Genomic DNA, 25,955 nt, shown 5'->3' on the forward strand with positions numbered 1-25,955 from the left:
TCACTTTCAATATTAAAGTACCCTTTTTCAATATCACATTTCACTTTAAACTCACAAAATCCATACTTTTATTCTTACTTTTACACAGACCCACACTATACGTTTTTTCTTTCTCAATCCATGTTCACAGCCCTGGTCTCTCTGCTCACTCCAATGTTGCCAGGTGGAAAAATTTTTTCCCACCCAAACCAGCCTAAATCCAGCCCAAAACCCGCCCAAACTCAAACCCCGCCCCCGACACCCCCACCCCCGCGTCATCACCCCCACCCCCGCCGTCATCAACCCCACCCCGCCGTCATTGGCCCCGCCCAGAACGTCATCGGCCCCGCCCAGAACGTCACTAACCCCGCCCACCGCGACCAAAAAAACCGCCAAAAAAACCGCCCAAAAAACAAAAAAGAAGCCCAAAAAACCGCAACCCGCCGTGGGCAAAAATCTCCCGCGGCGGGTAGCAGAAAACCGCCCAATTGGGCGGTAAAACCGCCCACCTGGCAACACTGGCTCACTCCAGTCTCCCTGGCAACTCACCCCCCCCCCCCCCAGAGGATCTGACATCACTCAACCAATCAGTTTGTCAGAGAAAGACAGTTTTTTTTTCTGATCTGTTTAGAATCTCCCTCCCCCATAGAAGTAAATGCAAAACTTCCTATACAGAGAATTTTAAAGTCAAATATTAACCTGACTTGTACCCAAAACAGAAAGGAACATTTTAAAGTACAATCCCCACTTAATCATGGTTTATTTCTTGAAAAATAAAGCCACATTTAAGAAACATCTCGCACTTTCTTCAGCTAACTCCATTAACAATTCCCAAACTAAACTTTAAACCTTTTCCAGCCAGCAGCCTCCACCAAAACCCTGGAACAAGCCCCCCCAGAGCCCCAGGAAAAAACATTTAATATATGTTACCATATATTACAATAACTGTGTCAGTCAGTGTTAAGTAAAATGCTGGCTGCCGCAGTTAAAATGAAACCAGATACTCAGCGCCAGTACCTGGATATTGGCTAGCACTGAATGTAGAGTTTCAGCACCAACCCAGAAGTGTTAACTGTTTAGATGGCCATATTCAGACCATGAGCTGGATAGCTCACCGGATAATCTTTGCTGTCCTAACTTATCCAGTTAGAGGTAGTGCCTGACCGAATTTCAGTTTCTGTTATGGTGCCTAAACTGTCTCCAAATCCTTTTTCTGTCCAGTTTCAGTTTTGGCTGAAAGGTTATTTTAATTTTTGGCCACCACATATTTTCAGCTGAAACTGAAAGTTTGTGCTTTGTCCCTTTTGTCTCCCTCCCTCCCTCCCTCCTCAAACAGGAGTTGCCCCTCCATCCAGCCCCCTAAGTGCCTTCCCCCTTCCACCCGTAGGTCTCCCTGGGCCTATCTTACAATCCCTGGACGGTCTAGGGGTGTAGTTGGGGCAGGAGTGGTTGCCAGTTACTCCTGCCCATTCCAGTTCTGCTCTCAAAATGGCTGCCACGACTGGAACATCGTTCCTGCCCTGATTACAACACAAGACCACCGGGGATTGTAAGGTAGGTTGGGTGGGAGGCGCTATTTATATATATTTTTTGTGATTGCAAGTAATGCAGTTATGATCTTGCACAATAATATATATGTTACAGTGCACCAAATAAATGCTTTTGATAGAAAATTTTAGCAAGGGTTTAAGTCTGTAAATTTGGGATGATAAGCTCCTTAGGAATTAGCCTCTCTGTGGAGTTATGAAATCAGCTGTCACTCCGAGTGTGGCTCAAAGTCAGCCACTGTAACAGAACCATGGCTTTAGTTACAGGTCTCATTAGCTGCAGTCCAGGTGTGTGGAGGCTATTTTGCTTGGAGGTAAAATACGGTCTTTCATTATTTAAAATTATTATATTCTAATTTGGATGCTGTGGTTTTAATAGAGGAATGCAGACTTGACAATCCCCAGCAACCTTCACTGGTTCACATTCACACAACCAAACTTGAGTTTTTGGTTTGGCCGAAATTAGGTGATGAGTTTTGGCCGAAAACTTTCAGACAGTTTTGGTGGCAGTTTCGGTTTTGGCCCAAATTGAAAAACTTTCAGACGGTTTTGGTGGCAGTTTTGGCCCAAATTGAAAAAAGAAGGTTTGGTCGGCCTCTAGTTAGAAGTCTGAATATGGCTGTTAACCAGATAACCATGGACCACTCCAGCGCTGTTCAGATACTGTTGAAGCAGTCAGATGATATATTCAGTGGCACTATACACTTAGGTGTCCTTTTACTAAGCCGTGGTAAAAGGTTGCCTGCGGTAGTGTAGGCGCATGTTGTGGGCGCGTGCCAGGCCATATATTTTTTTTACTGCGGCTGGGAAAAAGGACTTTTTTTTAAAATGGGCCAGGAAATGGGCATGCGCTGAAATTAAAACTAGTGTGTGCCTATTTAAAATCTGAGCCCTTACTGCCATCCATTGACCTAGCAGTAAGGGCTCATGTGCTACCCATACGGTAACCATGCAGTGCACACCAACTGCCGATTACCGCTGGGAACGCCCTCTGCGGTAGAAAATACAAAATTATTTTCTACTGCAGGATTCGGTACACGCTAAACTCAGAATTACCCTGGGTGTATGCGCTAGCTCAGCAGTGCCGCCAATTTGGCACACACTACCTGCGCGTTAGCCCTCCTGCACCTTACTAAAAGGGCCCATTAGTGCTGCTGAAAATCCCTTTCACCAGCACTTATCTGGTTGGCATCTGCTAACATGAGAAATGCCTTTGAATATTATCCCCAACATGTTTAAAATCTAATTGAAGCGTGGAGTGGGGTTGCATAAATAGCAAAAAGGTACACAGTAAAATCACTGGATGTGCTTTTAGAAATATAAACAGTTACAGGGCTAGTCACTAATCAGATAATGAGATTCAGATCAATAAATTAAGAGGACATTTGCATTTGCTGGGTTTGTAAAACATGTAGTCTTCTCCTCCATGTCACCATGGTTGTAATGTGCTTAATGTAATCTGTAAGTTTAAGTCACTTACAAAGATGGCTGATGGCTGGATAGTAACCAGTAATGCTAGATTGTAAAGAGCAAATAAAACACACTACAGCATGCACGGTAAAATATTCAGCACACATAAAGCTCTCACTATAAACTCTTGTCAGATCAGCTGAAGAGTGGTGTATATAGAATCATGAATTAGATGGATTTATGTATTAGAATCATAGTAAGTGACAGCAGATAAAGGCCTGAATGGTTCATCCAGTCTCCCAACAGTCACATTCATTATCAATTCAAGATTTAAATCAACAAAGAACATGAGATTATATACTTGATCATGGTCTTTCTTTGGTGTTTCTGGGACATAAACAATAGAAGTCTACCCGGCTCTGTTCTTACGTTCCAACTACTGGAGTTGCCGTCAAAGACCACTCCAGCCTATCCAAACCCACCTTGTCATTTTTGGGTCAAAGACCGTAAAAGTCTGCCTGGCACTGTCATCACATTCCAACTTACTAGAGTTTCCGTCAAAGCTCTCTCCAGCCCATGCTATACATGGGACTCAGACCGTACAAGCTAGCCCAGCACTGGCCTTAGTTGATGCAGTCAGTCGCCATCTAAGCAACACTTGACATGCAAGTACATATGAAACCCTTTAAGTTTTATATTTTATATCATTGATTTTCTAATTAGAGATCCTCTGTGTTTATCCCATGCCTTTTTGAATTCCGCCATAGTTTTTTTTCCCACCACCTCCCTCGGGAGGACATTCCAGACATCAACCACCCTTTCCGTGAAAAATAATTTTCTGACATTACTCCTACATCAATCACCCCAGTGAATTAAATGGAGAACTTGATTGGATGACTTTAATATAATACCATTGGCTGTTTTACATCAGCTGATTTCAATAGATGTCATTTTGTCACGTTTTCAAAAAATGCAGGAACTCGGATTATGAGCCCTTGGGCCACTGCCGAGAAGCGGCAGTGGCAGGCAAAACCACCCCACACCGGAAACTAGGCAGAACAGGACTGGACCCCTGGACTGGAGTAGCAGCAGAGGCAAACAAGCAGGAAAGCAGAGCAGGCACACTTAAACTTCACCTGCACTTGGCCACCTTTCACCAGGAGTTGACCTCCTGACTGCAAGTGGCCGGCAGGACTTACTGGGCAAGGCAGGACTGGATACCCACTAGGCTGAACCAGGACTGAGGGTCAGAGGGGAAAGGGTCATATAGGGGCAGCAGGGCAAGGAAGGGAAAGCTCACGGGCAGGACTGAAAGCTGCAAGCAGCCACTAAAACAGGGAACAAGACACTGAAAACAAGACACAAACAGACAACCAAGAACTAGACACACAGAACAGTAGATTAACCCAAGGTACAAGCTGGTCGGGGCAGGCAGCAGACAGAAGAGAAAACCAGAATACTAGCCGGGTCAGGACAGACAGCAGGCACAAGAGAAAACCAGAAAACAAGCCAAGTCAGGGCAGGCAGCAGGCACAAGAGAAAACCAGGAAACAAGCTGGGTCTGGGCAGACAGCAGAATCAGGCAAGAAACTAAAGCAAGAAACCAGTCTAGGCAGAAGTGCACAGCGCACCAACATACCAGGGACCTTAGACGATGCAAAGGCAAAGCAGAAAGGTTTCAGAATGGCTAATAAGCCCAGCAACAGCTGAGACTCAGCTGCAATAATCACTAGGCAACTAAGGGTGCTGTGCAGGTTCAAACAAGCAGGTCTGGCAGTCTGGAAGATCCGGACAGGACTGGGCTGAAATCTGGAACGGGTGACAGCACACAGACAATCTAATGCAGCCTGCACACAGAGACAGAGACAGAACTAACTCATAAAAAACAGACAGAAGCCAGCTCAGAAGCTGACCACAGGAAATACGGTGAGTCGGAGAGGGGTCACGGCCACAGACGTGACACATTTTGAGTAAGGGAAAAGGAATGCTGTGCCTGAAGTGTATTGAATTTAACTCTGCTACATTGGATTGTGCTTTTTTAAAGGAATATCTTCCCTGAAGCAGCTGAGCAAAACGTGGAGAGGCATAATCGAAAGGGACGCCCAAGTTTTCCTTGGGACGTCCTCGAAGGACGGCTCCAGCAAGGGGCAGGGAAACCCGTATTATCGAAACAAGATGGGCGTCCATCTTTCATTTCGATAATATAGTCGGGGACGCCCAAATGAGCAAATTTAGGTCGACCTTAGAGATGGTTGTCCCCAGCAGAGACAGTCGTCCCCAGGACTTGGTCGTTTCTGATTTTCAGCAATAATGGAAAGCGAGGATGCCCATCTCAGAAATGACCAAATCAAAGCCATTTGGTCGTGGGAGGAGCCAGCATTCATAGTGCACTGGTCCCCCTGACATGCCAGTACACCAACCGGGCACCCTAGGGGGCACTGCAGTGGACTTCACAAATTGCTCCCAGGTACATAGCTCCTTTACCTTCAGCCAGATGCACTAACTGAACGGAAAAAGCTATCTCTGGATTGCAAGACCAGTTCTCTAACCACTAGGCCACTCTTACACTCCACTCCCTTGAAATTTGGCCGTCCCTGTGGGGGGGGGGGGGGGGCAGTTCAGAACGTCCAAAATGTTTGAAAGAAGAATGTCCATGCCTTCGCTATGTCTCTGCTGACACACACACATACCTCCCCCCCCCCAGGGACCTGCATACTACTGCGATGGACCCGAGTATGACATTTCAGGCTGGCAAAAAAAGTTTTTAAAGTTGTTTTATTCAGGGTGGGAGGGAGTTAGTGACCACTGGGGGAGTCAGGGCAGGTCATCCCCGATTCCCTCCAGTGGTCATCTGGTCAGTTCGGGCACCTTTTTGACGCTTGGTCGTAAGAAAAAATGGACCAAGTAAAGTCACCCAAGTGCTCCTCAGGGATGCCCTTCTTTTTTCCATTATCGCTCGAGGACGCCCATCTGTTAGGCACGCCCCAGTCCCGCCTTCGCTACGCCTCTGACACGCCCCTGGGAACTTTGGTCGTCCCCGCGACGGGAAGCAGTTGGGGACGCCCAAAATCAGCTTTCGATTATGCCGATTTGGCCTGAGAGAATCGACATCCATCTCCCGATTTGTGTCGAAAGATGGGTGCCCTTCTCTTTCGAAAATAAGCCTGATAGTGTCAGAATGATATTCTTCTGAGATAAGTATTTTTTTTTAGAATAGTTTCACTTATGAATATGGCTGTATATGTTTTTGATCCCTCACAACTATGACTGATATTAATAAAAAAGGATTGATGAAGAAGCAATAGATTGAGAGTAATGGACAACATTTGATTCCATATACACCCCCTTCAGACAGTCCAACAAAAATTTAATAGTAAGAGATTTATATGTGCTGGCTTTGGTTTCTCTCATACTCTCTGACTTTTCATACCAAATTTGGGGTTGATGTTAATTGGTAAAATATTCAGGCACTAATACCAGCCTAATTGCTTATAGTGCACTCTAAACTTTTTAATTTATTAGCTTTTAAAATTAATTTTAATTCTGTCTTATTTGTATGTGACCAAGAGGATTAATTAAGAGCCTGCAATTCCTGTCTAGCTTTTTTCTGCCTGCTTCTCGGGCTGGTGGCGAAAAAAGAAGGCTTCCAATCAGGCCCTGGGGAAATATAAGCTCTGAGCCAGGAATGTGCACCCAATGAACTGGTGAGCCATGTTCTTAGCAGAATGACAGCTGTAGGCGATGAAATGGACTCACAATGGAAAAATGTACTCTGGGCTTTCTATCTCTTGGCTGAGGTTTGTGTCCCGTTACATAACAGTCCATGCCTCTGCACAAAGAGTGGAATCTTTTTAAAGATATAAATAAGAAGGAGTCAGTCTAGAAGGTGGTTACTAAAATGGCCAGTGGTCTTCGTCATATATGCATATGAGAACAGTGGAGGAGTGGCCTAGTGGTTAGGGTGCTGGACTTTGGTCCTGGGGAACTGAGGAACTGAGTTCAATTCCCAGCACAGGCAGCTCTTTGTGACTCTGGGCAAGTCACTTAACCCTCCATTGCCCGCCGCATTGAGCCTTCCATGAGTGGGAAAGCGTGGGATACAAATGTAACAAAAAAAAAAATTAAAGATCTCACTATATATGCTTTGGAAGAAAGGCAGGAGAAGGAAGCTAAGATAGAGATATTTAAATAGCAGGAGGCACATTACTTTCAATTGAAAGGAAATTCTGGAATGATAGGCCATGAAGGTGAAAGGGGATAGACTCAGGAGTAATCTAACAAAATTAAACTGTGGAATTCTTTGTCAGAGAATGTAGTAAAAGCAGTTAGCTTACGTGATTTAAAAAAGGGTTTGGATGGTTTCCTAAAAGAAAAGTCCACAAGCCATTATTAAAATGGACTTGGGGAAAATCCACTGCTTATTTCTGGGATAAGCAGCATAAAATGTATTATGCTCTTTTGGGATCTTGCTAAGTACTTGTAACTTGGATTGGCCACGGTTGGAAACAGGATCCTGGGCTTGATGGACCTTCGGACTGTCCCAGTATGGCAATACTTGTTCTTATGAAAATATGGTAGATGCATGGAATGGCCTCCCAGTGGCAGTGGTGAAGACAGAGACTATATCTGAATTCAAGAAAGCACAAGTACAGAAGATTTCTAAGGGAGAGGAAGGGATACAAGAGATTAGTAGATGGTATGGCTGGGCCGACTGAATAGGCCATATGGGGCCCGACTGGTTAAATAGCGCTTAGCGGATTAACCATGCTGCCTGCCACTGGCTGAACATCGGGGAGATGGTCTTTATTTGCTTTCATTTTTCTGCGTTTCAATATTCTTATTTGAAATCTATTTCAAGAACCAAGAATTTCAATAGTTTGATTTCAAACTAATAATAAAAAAAAAAAAAAGCACGAAAACATCGTAGGTACATGTTTACATTTTTATTTTTGTATGGACGCTGCCTAACTAAAATAAGTACTACTAAAATGAGTACTAGAATAAACAGTGATTTATTGTTAGAATTTAAAGTGGTCGATATTCAGTGGCACTTATCCAGGCCGGAGCAGCTCCCACCCAGATAAGTGCTGCTCAGCGGGGCATTATCTGGATATAGCTACTGAAAATTACCACTGATCACTCCAGTGCTATCCGGATAGTGCAAGTGTGATCGGGGGGGGGGGGGGGGGGGCACAGCTAAGGCGGAGTTGGGAGTTACTATCTGGATAAAGTTAGGACAACAAAAAGGCTGTCCTAACTTTGGGGCCCTTAACTAACCCACGGTAAAAAGTGGCCTGCGCTAGTTTTGGCGTGTGAAATTGGCATGTGCTGGGCAACTTTATACCGCAGCAGAAAAAAGGCCTTTTTAAAAATGGGACAGTAAATGGCCTTGCGCTAATATTAAAATTAATACATGGCTATTTACTGCCTGAGGTCTTACTGCCAGCTATTTAGTAGGCGGTAAGGGCTCATGTGCTAACCCTGCAGTAATCAGGCTGCACGTGGCAAATGTGCCCCCCCCCCCCCCCCCCCCGTGGTAGAAAATGATTTTCTACCGCTGGAAACTGCGTGTGCCAGCTTCAGAACTACCCCTGGGCTCCCTCACTACCCCAGCGGTAGGGTTGATTTGGCGTGCACTACCCACTAGGTAGCCCTACCGCACCTTTGTAAAAGGGCTCTTTTATCTGGGTAGTTATTCGGCTCCTGGTCTGAATATCACTAGTACCTGGATAAGTGCCAGAGACCACTTTATACCGGGGGCATAGCCAGACCTCGCGGTCGGAGGGGGCCAGAGCCCGAGGTGGGGGGCACATTTTACTTTGTCGCCCCGCTGCCGCCCCCACCACCACCTCACCGCTCCCCCCACTGCCTCGCCGCTTCCCACAACAGCAAATGCCTTTCGCCTTCTCCAGCACCGGTCTCCAGCACCGCCGTGTTCCCTGTCCTGCTCTCTCTTCCTCCTCACTAAATTTCATGCTGAATTTCACTAACAGGAGAGTGCAGGATGTGAGGAGGAAGAGAGAGCAGGGCAGGGAATGCTGCGCTGCCAGAGACTGGTGCTGGACAAGGCTTCAGCTGGCCGGGGTTGGGGACCCCTGCCAGCAAAACCGGGGGCCCAGATGAAATTTTGGGGGGCCCAGGCCCCCGTGGCCCCACCTAGATATGCCACTGCTTTATACCTGGATAGTCAGTGCTGGTGTCTGCATATGTTCCTACACGGAATATCCAAGTATTAAAATCCATGCTAGCTACATTTTATAGAATGCTGACCAATGTGGGCTGACTATCAGGGGGGAAAGTTTATACAATGGGACCTATTTATTAATTAGGTATCAGAAGAGAGAGAACAAGAGTACACAAACAAGAACAGCCAAAAACAAGCACAAAAGGGCCTTCAAGAGTGAAACAATTAAAGGACTCTTGATGCACTTTTGAACTCCCTTTTGTACCTATTTATTAATTAACATGATGTGATAGTGCATTTTAATAAATCTAGCTGTGCATGTCTTAAAATCTAACACTTTCCTGTTCTAGGCTCAATAAAAATTATAAACAATTATAAAAAAGAAAATACTTCAATTAAAATCCAGCTGGATATCTATGATACTTACGCAGTGAATCCGTTGATCATATGCGCATATCTTAATATGACAAGGTCTAGCCAGCCACAGCGTCTTTTCCTGCCTGTCGTTACTCCCCATTCATTGCCACGAGTTTGCAAGAGCTCACCAATTTCCTGCAACAGGATGACCAGGCATTTGTTTAGAAGCTAGCCTTAATGGTGCAGTTTCCTAACAAAGACAGATTCAAATTGTGCATATAGTCCTGGATATTTACATATATGCGTGTCTAGTTCTCAGATTGTAACACACACTGCAGCAACATCATTATAACTTGTTGAAACTATATGAGGAGCAAACCTGGTACAACACCAGCCTAGGCAGCAGAGGAAAAGGTGTGCCCTGAGACAAGTCAGAACAGGGCAAGCGAGTTAAGTAGGGACTGTGAGGAGAGGGAGGGTGAATGAGGGGATGGGGTCTGTGGGGAGAGGAAGAAGAGGCAGGGCCAGTTTTAGACATGCTGGGGGCCTAGGGCAGAAATTAAGGAGGGGGCCCCTGATCCCCTCTCCTCCCTCCCCCCCAATCTCCCCACCTACCATGCAGTCCGGGCATCTCTTACCCTTCTCCCCACCACGGTCCATCTCCCTCCCTTCCCCTCACCTTCCTGGTCTTCTTTAAAATTTATTTCCTTTCTCAGACTGGCCCCGGCGCAGCAGCCATCCTCACAAACTGCCTGCAGCTGCCCTGAAACTTTCCCTCTGGCGCGATCCACCCAGGCAGAAACAGGAAGTTGTATCAGAGGGGGCAGATTGCGGCAGAGGAAAGGCTTCAGGGCAGCCACAGGCAGCTTGTTAGGATAGCTGCCGCACTGGGACCCCTCTGGAAAGGGAAACTGATTTTTAAAGATTGGGAAGGTGAGGGGAAGGGAGGAGGAGACGGACTGTGATGGGGAGAAGGGGAAGACATGCCTGGACTGTGGGGCTCCCTGGAGTTGTGGGGTCCAGGGCAGTTGCCCTGTTTGCTGCCCCCTAACGCCGGCCCTGAGAAGAGGGAGGGTGAGTGAGAGGATGGGGGCTACGGGGAAAGGAAGATGAGAGAGGGTGAGAGAGGGGATAGGGGGGTTAAGAAAGTGAGCCGGTGTTAGAGGGTGGCAACCAGGGCAATTGTCCTGGCTCCCCCCATGTCACAGCTGGTCCCATGCCTACGTTGATCTGGAAGAAGCATAGTCTGCCGGTTGGCTTTGGGGTTCTTTCCCCAGGTTCTGCTCTGGGTCCCTGCATGTCTAACACTGGCTCTCCCTCCGGGGCAATTTTCACTGTAAAGCACAGGAAAGTGCTCCATGAGACCTTTCTGTTTACTTCAAGGTGGAATGGGAAGGACTCTGAGGTGGACAGGACTGATGGGTTGTTGTTTACAACAACATATCCTGTGTGGTGTTGTGTCACTCCCAACCAAAACCACATTGTGTGGTTTTTGTTCATCGATAATGCATACTATGTATAGTGCCTAGAAAATCGGCGCCAAACCCCCCCTCACTCAGCACTGTTCTATAAACCGTGCTTAAAGTTAGGTACAGCCATTTACATCAATGGAAACATGGTACAAACGTTTGCGCTTAAATTAGGTGTGGATCCCACCTTATTCTATAATTATTTCTTAAGCATATCTGTTGCATTTATCAAAGGTGATTTCAGAAAGTTCAAGAATCTCAAATTATTTCTGCGCCCATTATTGTCAAGGTATTCTATTTTTGTATCTTGGATTTCTCTTTCTTTAATCAAAACTGAAGTAATATTCTGTAGTTTTTCAACCTCTCCTATTTTCGTAATTTTAACTTGCTGTTCTTGAGTATGATCAAACAAACTTTGACTGACCTTTTTCAGGTCCATTATTTCACTTTTTACTGAGGTGTTCATCAAAAGTAAAGTGCTGTTCACTGCCTGAATGGCATCCCAAAGTGTATTCATAGTTACCACTGCTGGTCTTGTTAAGCCTCCGATAGACACGGTTGCAGTCTCCCGAGAAACAGGAACAGTGCCCTGCACTGGATCCTGTGTTGATATTTATTTTCCCGGGGTTGAAGTGCCAATAGCTCCTCCTTCTACGAGTGCCGAAATGTCTGGATGAATCCAAGGCCTCAAGCTGTCGTGACCCCACGGGCAACAAATCGCCTCCAGGCCGCAGAGGAGCAGTGAAGGAAGGAGGACTCAACGTCACTCCTTCTATGCTGTGCTCGACACCCTGAGAGGACGAGTCCGTCGAAGTTGGCATCCGTTCTCCAAGGGCCCCCACTCGAAAGCTCTCCAAGGTCATCTGGCGGGTGGCGGAGATTGGCGGCGGAGCCATGGAGGAAGGAACCATCATTTTCCCCTTTATTTATTTATTGCATTTGTATCCCACATTTTCCCACCTATTTGCAGGCTCAATGTGGCTTACAGAGTTTTGTTATGACATTGTCATTCCAGGATATCGGATACAATTAGTAGTGTACAGAGATTAAGTAAGGGAAGAGAGAAAGGAAGTGTTAGGCAGGTAAGTATAGAAGGTGGCCTTTCATAACTGGGGTGGGTTGGCGAGGTAGTTTAGTAAGGCTATGGGTTCTCTTTCTCTTCCCCATACCAAAATCGGAAAGATCCTCGTGCCAGAGCATTTTCAAGTCTCAGGAGCTACTACTACTACTACTACTTAACATTTCTAGAGCGCTACTAGGGTTACGCAGCGCTGTACAGTTTAACAATGAAGGACAGTCCCTGCTCAAAGAAGCTTACAATCTAAAGGACGAAATGTCAAGTTAGGGCAGTCTAGATTTCCTGAATGGAGGTATGGTGGTTAGGTGTTGAAGGCGACATTGAAGAGCTAGGGGGCCTCAATTCCGTTCCTGTCGCCATCTTGACTCTGATCCTCTGTATTTTGCCACTATTTGAAGAAAGATGTGGCAAAATATGACGGTGCATGTTTTGGCCCTCCAAATGTTACAAAATATAAAATGTGGCCCCCAATAGAAAAATGGTTGAACAAGCTTGCATTAGAGTGTTACTCTGCACTGGTGTTTATATGCTCACAAAACTATCTCATCATGTGCTATTATTACTGAAGCATTATTTTCAAAATTAAGAAATGATTTTAACAACGGTATGGAGCTGGTGGCATAAGTAAACTGGAATGTAGTTAGACCTTTCAGGAGAAAATCATATCTACCTCAGTGTGTTATGAACTTTGCCTGCACCTTTCAATCCAGTATATTTAAATGATCAGGTTAGGGGAAGCTAGTCTGATAGTAGAGTCAAATGACAGGCTGTTTGTTGAACAGAAAGTACGTTATCAGATGGGCTGTTGATACTAATCAGTACACAAAATAATGATCTAATATAGAGGAGGGTAATTATGGCTGAAAAAGAGAGCATTCTGAAGAAGACGGCAACATCATCAGCCCACATGGTCTGGAAGGAAAGGTAATGTCGCATCAGTTTGCAGGGACAGAAAAAGAGAGAGACACTAACAAAAGGGTGGTATCACAAGGGCTGGAAGGAGGAAGAGGAAAAGGCTGCAGCGACTGAACTGTCCTGTCACAGCTGCTTCTGAGGAGATAGGAGGTAGAGGCTGGTGGGCTTAGACCTGGAGATAGGAAGGGAGTATGTGCTGGAGTCAGGCCTGAGGAAGGGAGAGAGAGAGTTCATAAGGGTGAATGAGTGTATATAAGCGACAGTTTGTGAGGGAGCAGAGAAAGTTCCTCTTCTACTCTTGATACTGAGCAGACTTGTTCAGTGTGTCCGGGGAAGTGACATGTGTGGTGAGTTTGGCAGCCTCAATGGCTTCAGAAAAGTTGGCTCCTAGGTTTCCCAAAGGTTTTGTCCATTCCTGATCTACAGTATGTTTAATTCTCACAAAGTTTGGTACTCAGTTATTACACAGGAGACTCACATTGAGTTGCTCTGTTGGGAACGCTCCAATTCCCACCCTGGTCGTATATGCCTTCACCACACCATAGACTTCTCCAATGTTTTGGGGAGGAACGCCAAGACCAGTACAAACCCCTCCTACAGTACAGTTTGATGAAGTCACAAAAGGATAAGTGCCTGCAAAAAAATAAAGCACCAAGTCAACATCCATATTTACAAACTAGATTTCATTATTCAGGGATTTCTTCTGAAAACTTACTAGATCATGGAAATGGTTAAATATATTTAGACATTTGGCCTAAAATGTTTTCCTCATCCTGAAAAGAAATGAAGGATATTTGACTCAGCCCTACGAAGGGTTACTCCTCTTTATAATTATGTGCAGACCTCTGAAATCACAAACTAGATGCACTGGCATTTTTTTCAATACATTATAATTTAGCTTCAATACTTGTTAGCCAAAGAGAATGAGTCAACCTACAATGAAAAAAAGTTTCCTTTTATTTTAAAACCTAGCAGACTTTTGTTTAAGGAAACATCACAAATGAATACATATACATCTGGGTCAATGTTCAGACTGTGATCGGCATTTCATTTCTACGTCGACTGCAGCGTTTGAAGTTTAGCTAGCACCAGCCAATATCCAGATATAGGTGTTGAATATCTGTGTATGCTGATAACCGCCACTTTTATGTGGATAACAGCGATCTTCAGCATCAGTATCCGGATAACTAATTGGAAATGTAGTACAACCTTTTCGTATCCTAAGTTATTTATCTAGGTTCTGCTCTCTGGACAAATCTTGGCTTCTATACGAACTGCCCCTATGTTACCCAGATAGCACTGGGGTCAACTGTAGTGAATTTCAGTGGCAGTCTCCAAGGAGGGGGTAGTTCTCTGCAGGTTGCCTAAAGTTAGGAAAACCTTGAAAAATAATGGTGAAACACTAGAAAACTCAGGAAAACTATATTTTATATATAGATTATCAAAAAAATGGTACAACCTAGACCTTAAGTGCAACCACTTTTAACTGTGACCAGTGAAAAAAGTAATCATGGGTCTAAAAAAAACCTCTACCCCCCCCCCAAAAAAAAACGAAACAGTCTGTCTCTTTAATTACATCAAAAAACCTCTATGTACGAATAAATCAAAAGCACACTTAGCTTTGTAGTGATTCTTTCCACAGCACTATAATTTCACTGCGTTAAAGTGATGCTGCTCCTTACTCTGCATCACAGTGGATCCTATCTTCAAGTGAGGCAATACCGAGACTCACAACGCAATGAACGGATCAAAAAGTCAGCTTCGGTCCCGACGGGGACCCATTTTGCAACAGCTTCTTCTGGAGACCTGGCCGTGATAACCCTGTTGCCAAGAAATTGCTCTGTTCTCTTTATGATTGTGATTGTGCTATTTTTGTCTTGTGCCTAAAGTTAGGCACTGGGATGCTGCATGTTCTGTTCTATTCTGTGACTTATATACCGCTTTTTTTCTCGGCAATTCAAAGCGGATTACAAAAGAGAACACATTCTTAGCTGAAAGGAATTACATGTACAGCCCTCATAAAGAATAAAGAAACAGATATAATTCATATTCCTTAAAACGTATAAACTTATTTATACAATGAAAATAAGTAAGTTTTACGAGCTTTTCTAAGCAAAAAATAAAAGGCGTAATTAGACGAATCTCTATCGGTAAATTATTCCATATTCTTGCACCCATGTATATCCATGGCGTCTGGTCTTACTTTGACGGCACTCAATATAGGCAGTGAGTGCCGTCAAAGTAAGACCAGACGCCATAGATATACATGGTATGTAAAAATTAAGCAAAAATAAGCAGATTTGTGAATTAAGTACATGTTCTCCATGTTTTAACAGATATATGCCTATTGTCCTTGACAAAGCAAATAACTGCAAAACAGGCTCCTGTCGGGTGGGCATTGATCCCGGAGATCTGATCAGGACTCGATAAGCGAAGTCTATGAAGCACGAGAGACACATTAATCGTTGGATTTAAAGCAATATAAAGTGACTCGTAGCTTCTAAGAAGATTAAGATAAGTTATATATATATGCTTTTGCTTTCATTGATTTAGTTGACTACAACAGCGATATAGTTTTTGAAGATCTAGAACTCTATGGGTGCACACAAAAACAACTATAAAAAAAAGTGATTGGACACAGTGTGATATTAAGACACGTACATTTAAAAATTGAACACGAGCAATCTCACGAAAAGCAAATATTGTGCACCATTGGAGGTTGGGGGCAGTCAATGATTATATGTCATCACAAATATATTGGCTCAACATAAGCCAGACACTTCTAAGTGTCTGTGTGACTGTATGAGACGTCCCCTTTATACACAATATATTTCTGTTGTGACAACGTGCTCTCCTTATCTAGATTTGCGTATCCCAGAAATAAGCAGTGGATTTTCCCTAAGTCAATTTAATAATGGTCTATGGACGTTTCCTTGAGGAAGCTGTCCAGACCTTTTTAAAACCCCGCTAAGATAACCACTTTTACCACATTCTCTGGCAACGAATTCCAGAGTTTAATTACACGTTGAGTGAAGAAAGATTTTCTCCAATTCGTATTAAATTTACTACTTTGTAGCTTCATCGCATGCCCTCTAGTCCTAGTATTTTTGGTAAGACTAAACAAATGATTCACATCTACCTGTCCCATTCCACTCATTATTTTATAGACCTCTATCATATCTCCCCTCAGCTGTCTTTTCTCCAAGCTGAAGAGCCCTAGACGGATTCCCTCGCAGGCTTTCTGCTTCTGATGTACCTGAAGAGTTACTGTGAGTTTTAACCTCTGCAGCAAGTTTCTCTTCATATTCTCTTTTAGCCTTCTTTATTAATGCTTTGCATCTGACTTGCCAGTATTTATGTTGCTTCTTATTTTCTTCATTTAGGTCCTTTTTTCTTTCTTTGAAGGACAATCTTTTGGCTATAATGGCCTCTTTTACTTCACCTTTTAACCACGCTTGCTGACGTTTTCTCTTCTTTCCACCTTTGCAAATACGTGGAATGCATCTGGCCTGAGCTTCCAAGATGGTATTTTTGAATAACAGCCATGCCCTTTCAAAAATTAAATGCAGCTACAGTAGATTTCCTTTGCAAGTTCATCCCAGATAATAGCTCAGACTTGATCATATTATGATTACAGTTTTCCAGGGGACCCAACATCGCCACCTCTCGCATTATGCCCTGCACGCTACCAAGGACCAGATCCAAAATGGCTTCCCCCTTGTCGGTTCCTAGACCAGCTGCTCTAAGAAGCAGTCATTTATTACATCTAGAAATTTTACCTCCCTGGCACTCCCTGATGTAACATTTATCCAGTCAATATTGGGGTAATTGAAACTCCATTATTATAGTATTGCCCAATCTGCCAACTTTCCTAATCTCTTTTAACATTTCTTCAAGTTGGGTGCCATTTATAGAATAGTGCAGATCTCCTGTATTCTATAATGCTGCTGCCCCTGACCCACCCATGTCCCTTCCATAGTTATGCCTCCTTTTCAGATGCACGCTTAAAAATGTATGCATGCATTTTTATAGAATACCGACTAGGAAAATGCATGTGTAAATTCAAATTGTACATAAGTACGTAAGTATTGCCATACTAGGAAAGACCAAAGGTCCATCAGGCCCAGCATCCTGTTTCCAACAGTAGCCAATCCAGGTCACAAATACCTGTCAAGATCCCAAAAAAGTACAAAACATTCTATTCTGCTTATCCCAGAAATAGTGGATTTTCCCCAAGTCCATTTAATAATGGTCTATGGATTTTTCCTTTAGGAAGCTGTCCAAACCTTTTGTAAACTCCGCTAAGCTAACTGCCTTTACCACATTCTCTGGCAACGAATTCCAGATTTAATTACACGTTGAGTGAAGAAAAAGTTTCTCCAATTCAATTTAAATTTACTACATTGTAGCTTCATCGCATGCCCCCTAGTCCTAGTATTTTTGGAAAGCGTTACCAGACGCTTCACATCTACCCGTTCAACTCCACTCATTATTTTATAGACCTCTATCATAGCTCCTCTCAGCCGCCTTTTCTCCAAGCTGAAGAGCCCTAGCCGCTTTAGCCTATCCTCATAGGGAAGTCATCCCATCCCCTTTATCATTTTCGTCGCCCTTCTCTGAACCTTTTCTAATTCCACTATATCTTTTTTGAGATGCGGCAACCAGAATTGAACACAATATTCGAGGTGCGGTCGCCACTTAATGCCAATAATTACTACTTAACGCCAATAATTGATCATTAGCACCTAATTACTGGAGCTAACTGGTTTGTTATTCATTTAAATTGTGCATCCAAACTGAGTGTGCGCCCAAATTTGCACATGAAATTTTGAGTACCATTTAAAGAATTTGGGGATGTGCTTAATATAGTTTAATAAAGGGGCCCCCAAAGAAGCTATACAAACATAGGGGGTAATTCTCTACAGAACGTCTACAGTTAGGCCCTGGGACGATGTGCACTAAGGGGTCCTTTTACAAAGGCGCGCTAGCATTTTTAGTGAACGCTAAACGCTAGAAATGTCTTTGGGAATATATGGGCATCTCTAGTGTTTAGCGCATGCATATTTAACGCATGCGCTAAAAATGTTAGCACGCCTTTGTAAAAAGGACATCAAAGCGCGAATTTTATATTTGCAATTGAATGCACAATTGTCATTATAGAATTCTAGCATAATTCTGCAGTCACATGTCTAACTTTAGGTGCTGATACGCTAGCTCAATGGCTGGTGTAAATGGTTGTGGCTAACTGCTGTAGGTGCTTAATTGCTAGTATTCTATAACATGTGAGCACAAGTGCCCCTGACCTGCCCATGCTCCAAACAGGTCCATTTCCCTCCTTACAGTTGCAAGCTATGGATTCTGTGTGCACATTTTGTAGAATACAACTAATTGCAGTTATGTGCATAACTGCTAATTAGGGCCAATTAACATCAATTATAGCCAATTATTGCTCATAAATATCAATTAACAGCTCATTATTAAATTGTTATACATGTACCCCCTGGTTCTATAAAAGTCACCAAATACTGCATGTGGTCACATGCCCAACTTGCACCTGCCTTTTAACTGGCTTTTTAAGAAGCTATTAGCGCTAATTGAAATCAATTAATATGTACAGGAACAAATTTTACACGCGTCCCAGAAAATGGGTTGTGGAAATGGGAGGGTCATGGGTGTTTCAGGGCGGAGTATGGGCGTGGATTCCAGTCATGCATCTAATTATAGAATAAGGGGGTTCTGCATGTATATTTTAGTGCAGGCATTTGCACCACATTTTCATTGGTGCAAACTTACATGCCTAGATTTACACGCGACCCTTGCACTTAAGCGCTATTCTATAAACTGTGCCTAACTTTAGGTGCGGCACATAGAATAGCACTTAAGCAGGTTTTTTTCGGCATCAATTTTTTATACACGATTTATAGAATTCTAGTCCATAGCTGCCAATATTGTGCATGCAACTTTGGAAGCTAAGCGTAAAAACGAGCACACAAGTTTATAGAATTGGGGGGGATACTGTATATCTGTTTAGAATTGCACCAAATATAAATGTTCAGTGGCGTTCCTAGGGTGGCTGACACCCGGGGCGGATTGCCGATGCGCCCCCCCCCCTGGGTGCAGCGCGACCCCCCCCCCCAGCGAAATGACGGACAGCCCCCCCGGGTGCATCTTTACCTGCTGGGGGGGTGCCGTGCGTCTGTCGGCAACGCTCGTTCCCTGCTCCCTCTGCCCTGGAACGGGTTATTTCCTGTTCTGGGGCAGAGGGAGCAGGGAACGAGCATTGCCAACAGACGCGTGGCACCCCCCCAGTGGCGAAATGACGGACAGCTCCCCCCGGCGAAACGACACCACCCCCAGGTGCATCTTTACCTGCTGGGGGGGTGCCGCGTGCCTGTCGACTTCGCTCGTTCCCTGCTCCCTCTGCCCCGGAACAGGAAGTAACCCGTTCCAGGGCAGAGGAGCAGGGAACGAGCGCTGCCGACAGACACGCGGCACCCCCCCCAGCGGCGTGCACCCGGGGTGGACCGCCCCCACCGCCCCCCCTTGGTATGCCACTGTAAATGTTAGTACATTACTCAACATTAATATAAGCCAGGTGATATGTGCCAAACTGTGTAAACATATTAGTTTGTTTTAAACTAATTCTAACCAGAACAGTACACACAAGCTATCTATGTACAAATGCATTTTATGAAAAGGAGGGGAAAGAAGTCATTTCTTTTCTTATTTTCTTAGATAAACCTCCAGGACTTAAGTCTCAGCCACAGATTCCTCTTAATGGTACTTTGTTCTTTGTAGGAAACATACCGAAGTCAATGTCTAGCAGTGCAGCATTGGCTCCTTCCACCAGGATCTTTTTTGGAGAACCGTGAAGGGCTTCGTACATAAAATAAATGCCATCTCGGACCATGGGCCTTATTTTTTCAGCTAACATCTGAAATTTTCAACACAAACCCAGATTTATTCTAAACAGTTTTAGTAAAGCTGTAGAATGACAAGCCAGTCTCTTGACTTGACACGTGAAGCAAACGAGAACATACACAAAATAAACAAGTCTACCTTTTGAAGTGCCTTTTTTACCTTTAATTTTCTCAGTTGCCCTTCTATGTCTATTTCCAAAGTAGGGAACATAGACTGGTGTTGATGTGCCAGGATCTTAAATCTATGAGACATTAAATAACCCACAAATTGTAGCCAGAAAGTCATGTACCAAGAATCGTTCAAAATTTTGGCAACATGCTGATCTAGAAAAATATTCACTCATTTCCACTCTTAGTGCTGGGAAAGAACACATCACAATGGGCTCCTTTTACAAAGCCATGCTAGGGATTCCAGAGCGGCAAATGCGACCAAGCCCATAGAAATTGAATAGGCTTCGTTGCATTTGCCACGCCAGAATTGCTAGTGCGGCTTTGTAAAAGGAACCCAATGGTTTGATTCTCTCTAAATATTTTCTAATGCACTGCTTCTCAACCCTCTCCTGAGGACACACCTAGCAGGTCAGGTTTTCCAAATTATCACAAATATGCCTGAGATAAATCTGACATATTGGAGACATATTGTATGCAAATCTAATTCATGCATATTTATTGTGGTAATCCTGAAAAACTGTCTGGCTAGGAGTATCTTCAGGAAAGGGTTGAGAAACACTGTTCCAACAGGTACTTTAAATAATACTTATATCTTCCTGTTGTTGTTTTAAGTGAATTTATGGTTATGTCCCATGCATTCATTTGAACGCTGGTCCTGAGATAACCGATGATGGATTACACTGGGAAACCTGTGTGATAATATATGAAGTTAGCTACCCTGAGAACTGCAGGTGCCATGCTGATGGGGGTAATTGTTACTGAGCCCTGGTCATAGTTGGAATTGCTACTAAGCCTGTGTCACAGTTGACAATCGACATCTGACCCAGCTGCTATTTTTCCACTAACTCATGCTAGGCTACTGCTGCTGGCCATGTCCCTCACTGATGTCTTATAAAGAGGCCTTTCTGGGCAACCTTGATGTGGAGGAGGGCCCCTTTGAGAGTGCCTTCAGTAGCAAACGAGGAACTGGGGAGATTAGGGGGTTTTGCACTTAAGTGGGATGTTGCATGGGTTAAGTAGATCCTCATTCCTTGCTAGTGAGAGTGGGGTAGATTGAGTCATGGTTCCAGACTACTGCATGCTATATTTATTGATTTGCTTATTTTTTATGGTTATATTATATGCTAAAAATGTTTTATATAAATCAAAATTTGATAGGATCACCACTATATGGAGTGGAGGAGTAGCCTAGTGGTTAGTGCAGTGGACTTTGATCCTGGGGAACTGAGTTCAATTCCCACTGCAGCTCCTTGTGACTCTGGGCAAGTCACTTAACACTCCATTGCCCCTGGTACAAAATAAGTACCTAAATATATGTAAACAGCTTTGAATGTAGTTGCAAAAACCTCAGAAAGTCAGTATATCAAGTCCCATTTCCCCTATATCGAAGCAATTACATTGGTTCCATTTTCTGCTAGAACTGACATCAAATGGGTTTTTTTTTTTTACCATTTAAAAAATTCTAAATAGTATGAGTCCATGTTATGTGACTTCCTATTTGAAGCTGAGATCCACGCCTTATTTATGGCATGATTTGTATATGAATAAGATCAAGCTTCCAATCAACAAATAATTTAGGTTAATGCCCACCCGTAGTAGAATCTTGCACGAGGCAGCTCCATACTTATGGAACTCTGTTTTATTAGTTCTGAGGCAGGAACAAAATTATTTATACTTTCCATAAACCGTTAAAAACATGGAGGTCTGATATTCAGATGGTGGTGATGAGAGTTTTGCTCACCGCCAATGGAGTTATTCCTAGATATTCAAAGCTGGGATCTGTGTGAGCTTCAGCTTTGAATATGTGGTTATTGTTAAGCAGGCTAACTCATAGCCGCTTAAGTTGATATTCAGCACTTAAGTGGCCATGGGCTAGCACATAACAATAGGACAGACTTTTATGCAGTCCTACTTATGCACTAAACCTGGCCGCTTATGGGATGAATATTAGCCCTTAACCCTGGGATTCTATATATCATGCCTTAATTTCAGTGTGGAAATCGAAGCATATTCTATTACAATGTACGTAACTTAATTGTTTAACTAACTAATCAGCGCCGTTAATTGGATGCTAACAAGCAATTGTCAGAACTAATTGGCATTAAGATTTACACACACAACTCGTTAAGCATGTTCTGTAATGTGGTGTGTGTAAATTCTAAGTTGTATAGTTGAAAAGGGGGTGTGGCCATGGGCGGGGCATGGACATTTCTAAAATGTATGTGTTGTTATAGAGTACACTCGCTCTGCACCTAATTTAGGTGTTGGGATTTATGCCAAGTAAAACATGGCATAGATGGCCATGATTAGATTTTGTCAAGTGGAGAGGTGCTCGGTGTAATTCTATATACCGCGTGGAAATTTAAGCCTATTCTATAAAATTTAGGCGCACTTTAGAGAATACACCTAGGTGTATTTCTTTTCCGTGCAGATTTTTCAGGTGCCGTATATAGAATCTAACCCTTGCTATCAGCCCCATGGTTGTTTACTAAATATTTTGGTCAATCTTATTGATTCCTACTTTAGTAATGTGATTTAAATTGCTATTTAAAATAAATATTAGGATGTTATTCACTCTTATTGTACACTGCACAGGTCTGAACGCACATGGCATAAGTATCATTCTACGGAGTCATGGTTTACTTTCAAGACTATCAGTCACCTTTAAAATTTTCAATCCAAACAGGTGAAGAAGGCCTACTATTCTAAATAGATTACTAATTCTTGAAATCCGAGTAAAAGACTCTTTAATATTGTTTCTCACCTAACTCCAGCTACTAGTGTAAGTGTCCAACCCTCCCCGAGCACACTAGCCTCTTTTTTCTCAACAAATGTTCAGAAGCTTCACTCTTCACTCCCCTCAGTCACTTTGTCTTCTCCTCCTCAACAGGAGATGGTTGTCCCCATTTCTGTTCAGATATCTAATTGAGAAGAAAAAAGGAGTAAACCTCTGCAGGATCAAAGGAAGTGAGAAAGACAGCAGGGGTGGTCCAAGAAAGGAGGAACAGTCAAGAGTTCATTAAAAGTATCTTTATTGATGAAGGACCCAACTTGACCAAGTTTTGGCTTTGCCTTTGTCAGGGGTCATCAGATTCTTCAAAACAATATTGAAAAACTGCCCCAGCAGAGAGAATCAACATTATTTCATCTCGCTTTCTGTTTCACTCTCTCAGACCACCGTAGCTAAGGGAATGACTGGGAATCCCATGTGATTTCCCTACATTTCCAGTCATTCCCTTAGCTATGGCAGTGTGTGAGACAGAAGCGGAAAGTGAGGTGAAAGGATGTTGATTCTCTTGCTGAGGCAGTTTTTTAATATTGCTTTGAAGAATCTGATATACCTCTGACGAAGGCAAAGCCGAAACATGGCCAAGCTGGGTTCTTCTTCAATAAAGATACTTTTAATTAACTTTTCACTGTTCCTTCTTCCTTGGACCACCCCTGCCTTCTTTCTCACTTCAGATATCTAATTGGACAACTTTTTCTTTACCCATACTGACTCAATTAATTAAATCTGTGAGCTCTATGAAGTTCATCATTTGATCCCCTTCCCTCTAGAAGGCTGTTACTCCACAAACATGGTTGTTGCCGCTGGTGCTGCATATGGTTTGCCAAAGCCTGTTCTCAGATTTTATTCCATCTGCCTGGAAAAAAGCAGTGGTCCACCTAATTCTTAAGAAGCTCACGCTTGATCCCACTGTCCCTGAAAACTATTGTCTTGTGTCTAATTTATGCTTCATCTGAAAGAGCATGGTAAAGATTGTCTTTGATCAGTTACTCTCACATGTGAAATAACTTTCCATACTTCATCCATGTCAAACCAGTTTTCGGTCCTCACACAGTAAGTACAGAGACTACTGCAGCAGCTCTGGTCAGTGAATTACTTTCCCATCTTGATTCTGCTGCTATTGTCTTGTTGATTTGTCTTGATCTATCTGCAGCCTTTCATCTTATTGATCACTCACTTCTTTTATCTCAACGTCACTCTTTGGGGTTTTTGAGTACTGTTCTGACTTGGTTTTCTTCATATTTAACTGGTTTTATCTTTACTGTTAGACACACTCATCATCTTCTGCTGACTGTTCTCTTTCCTGTGGTGTCCCTTAGGGGTCTATTCTACCACCTTTACTCTTCAATATTTTCTTCTTCAATATTTTCTTAATCCCATTTGCCACTTTCATTCAGGAATTATTATTTGATTTTTCATTTATGCTGACAATATTCTATTGATTTATCCTACTTTCACAGACCCTGTTGACAATTCAACATTTGCAATCTTGTCTCTCTACATTATCTCAGTGGCTTCTCAATAAACTTGTTCTTAACTCTTCTAAAACTACAGCTTGTGGGATCTCCAGAATGCTATCTCCTCCGTCATTTACTCCAGTGCTTTTTGGTGTCCCTATCTCCACAGTTAAGTCTTTTTGTTATCTGGGGGTCATTATTGATTCACAACTCTCTTTTGTAAATCAAATTTCACAAGTTCTTAAACATGGTTTTCTCTCATTTTGGCGTCTTTATGCTATTCATAGTTATCTTGACTTCCAGTCTCTTCACACGTTAATACGTGCCTTTGTCCATCTCCCAAATTGATTACTTAACTCAGTCTATTGTGTCATTCCTCACTCCCAGATGCGTCACCTGCAAAGTTTACAAACTATTTGTGCTCGTTTTCTCTGTAAGGCTAAAAAATCTGATCATGTTTTGCCCCTTTTGATTTGTCTTCCTTGGTTACTTGTTGAATTCCGCTGTTGTTTTAAGATTTTATGCTTGGCACATAAAGCTTTGCATTTGGGAGTTCTATCATACCTATCTACAGTGGTCATACCTTATACCCCTGCCCGGGCTCTACATTCTTTGCACTGAAATTGTCTGGTTTTGCCCCCTCCAAAGTGTGCTCACTATGAGACCACTCGCAAATTCGCCTTCTATTTTGAGGTTCCCAAACTCTGGAACGATCCTCCAGTTGATATTCATTCCAAGTTGTCCTTTTCTAAGTTTAAAACCTTTTTAAAAACCCTTTTCCCCCCAACGTAACTTTGGTGCACTACAAGGATCACTTAACTTTAGATCGGTCTGCCCAACTGAATTTATTGATCATTCTGTGTATATTATGCTTATTGTCTAATTTCTTATTGCCTTTGTTGTGCTATGTCCAATTTGTTTGCATTCTGCCCTTTTCTCTTTTAATTTGGCATTCCTTTTAACACATGCTGTTTTAGTTGGATTGTAAACTGCTGTGATCCGCCAGTCGGAAATTGCAGTATATCAAGAATTTTAATAAACCTAAACAGTAAACATAAACAGCACTGAACTTAAGGCTGAGGAGGTATATAAACTTAAATTGTTATTATTACTATACTATTGATGTAATATTACTGTATGATGCATTTTATTATTATATATAATTATTTGCTATAAACTGCTTTCGCTCCAATTTATTTTGAGGAAGGCCAAATAAAAGTGTAGTATAACATAACCAAAAAGGATAAATTATGTAATAAATAGCACTTTAGCAATTAATTCATAATAATTTTCTAGGTATACTTGTAGAGTGTGGTATATGAGCTTGCTTACAGACAGTGTTGGGTAGTAATATATTATGAAGTAATATATTACCGGTAATATATTAAGTAACTGTAATGATTACTTTTGCAAATGTAATGAAATAACTAATATTTTTTTCATTAATGAGTAATGTTATGGCATATTACTTTTATACACAGGCCAGCACAAACCCGGTAAGCTACTCTCTCCCTTCCCTTCCCCAGCTCTCATGGGCCCAGCATCTCAGGAGGGAGACTGCTTATATTGCTGACAGTTGTCGGCAACCCAGGCAAGGTTGCAGGGTTGCTGAAGAGGTGCTGGATTCGGCAGGCAGGGGGGAGAAAGGAGGAGGAGGTGCCAGATTTGTGGGTCTGGGGA

At 42.9% G+C, this 25,955-nt stretch overlaps 1 protein-coding gene across 1 annotated transcript in view; it reads right to left on the bottom strand.

The window, feature by feature from the left end:
* The window catches only part of ADSS1 (adenylosuccinate synthase 1), a 98,385-nt gene that overhangs the window by 14,629 nt on the left and 57,801 nt on the right, over window positions 1-25,955 (bottom strand). Inside the window, exons 7-10 of the mRNA XM_030214404.1 lie at window positions 20,020-20,101; window positions 19,747-19,873; window positions 13,418-13,572; window positions 9,548-9,672 (exon numbers count right to left, since the gene is read on the bottom strand). Coding sequence (XP_030070264.1) covers window positions 9,548-9,672; window positions 13,418-13,572; window positions 19,747-19,873; window positions 20,020-20,101 — 489 coding nt within the window. The remainder of the gene's footprint in view (window positions 1-9,547; window positions 9,673-13,417; window positions 13,573-19,746; window positions 19,874-20,019; window positions 20,102-25,955) is intronic.

This window comes from Microcaecilia unicolor, chromosome 9, assembly GCF_901765095.1.
Source record: "Microcaecilia unicolor chromosome 9, aMicUni1.1, whole genome shotgun sequence".
Lineage (NCBI taxonomy): Eukaryota > Metazoa > Chordata > Amphibia > Gymnophiona > Siphonopidae > Microcaecilia > Microcaecilia unicolor.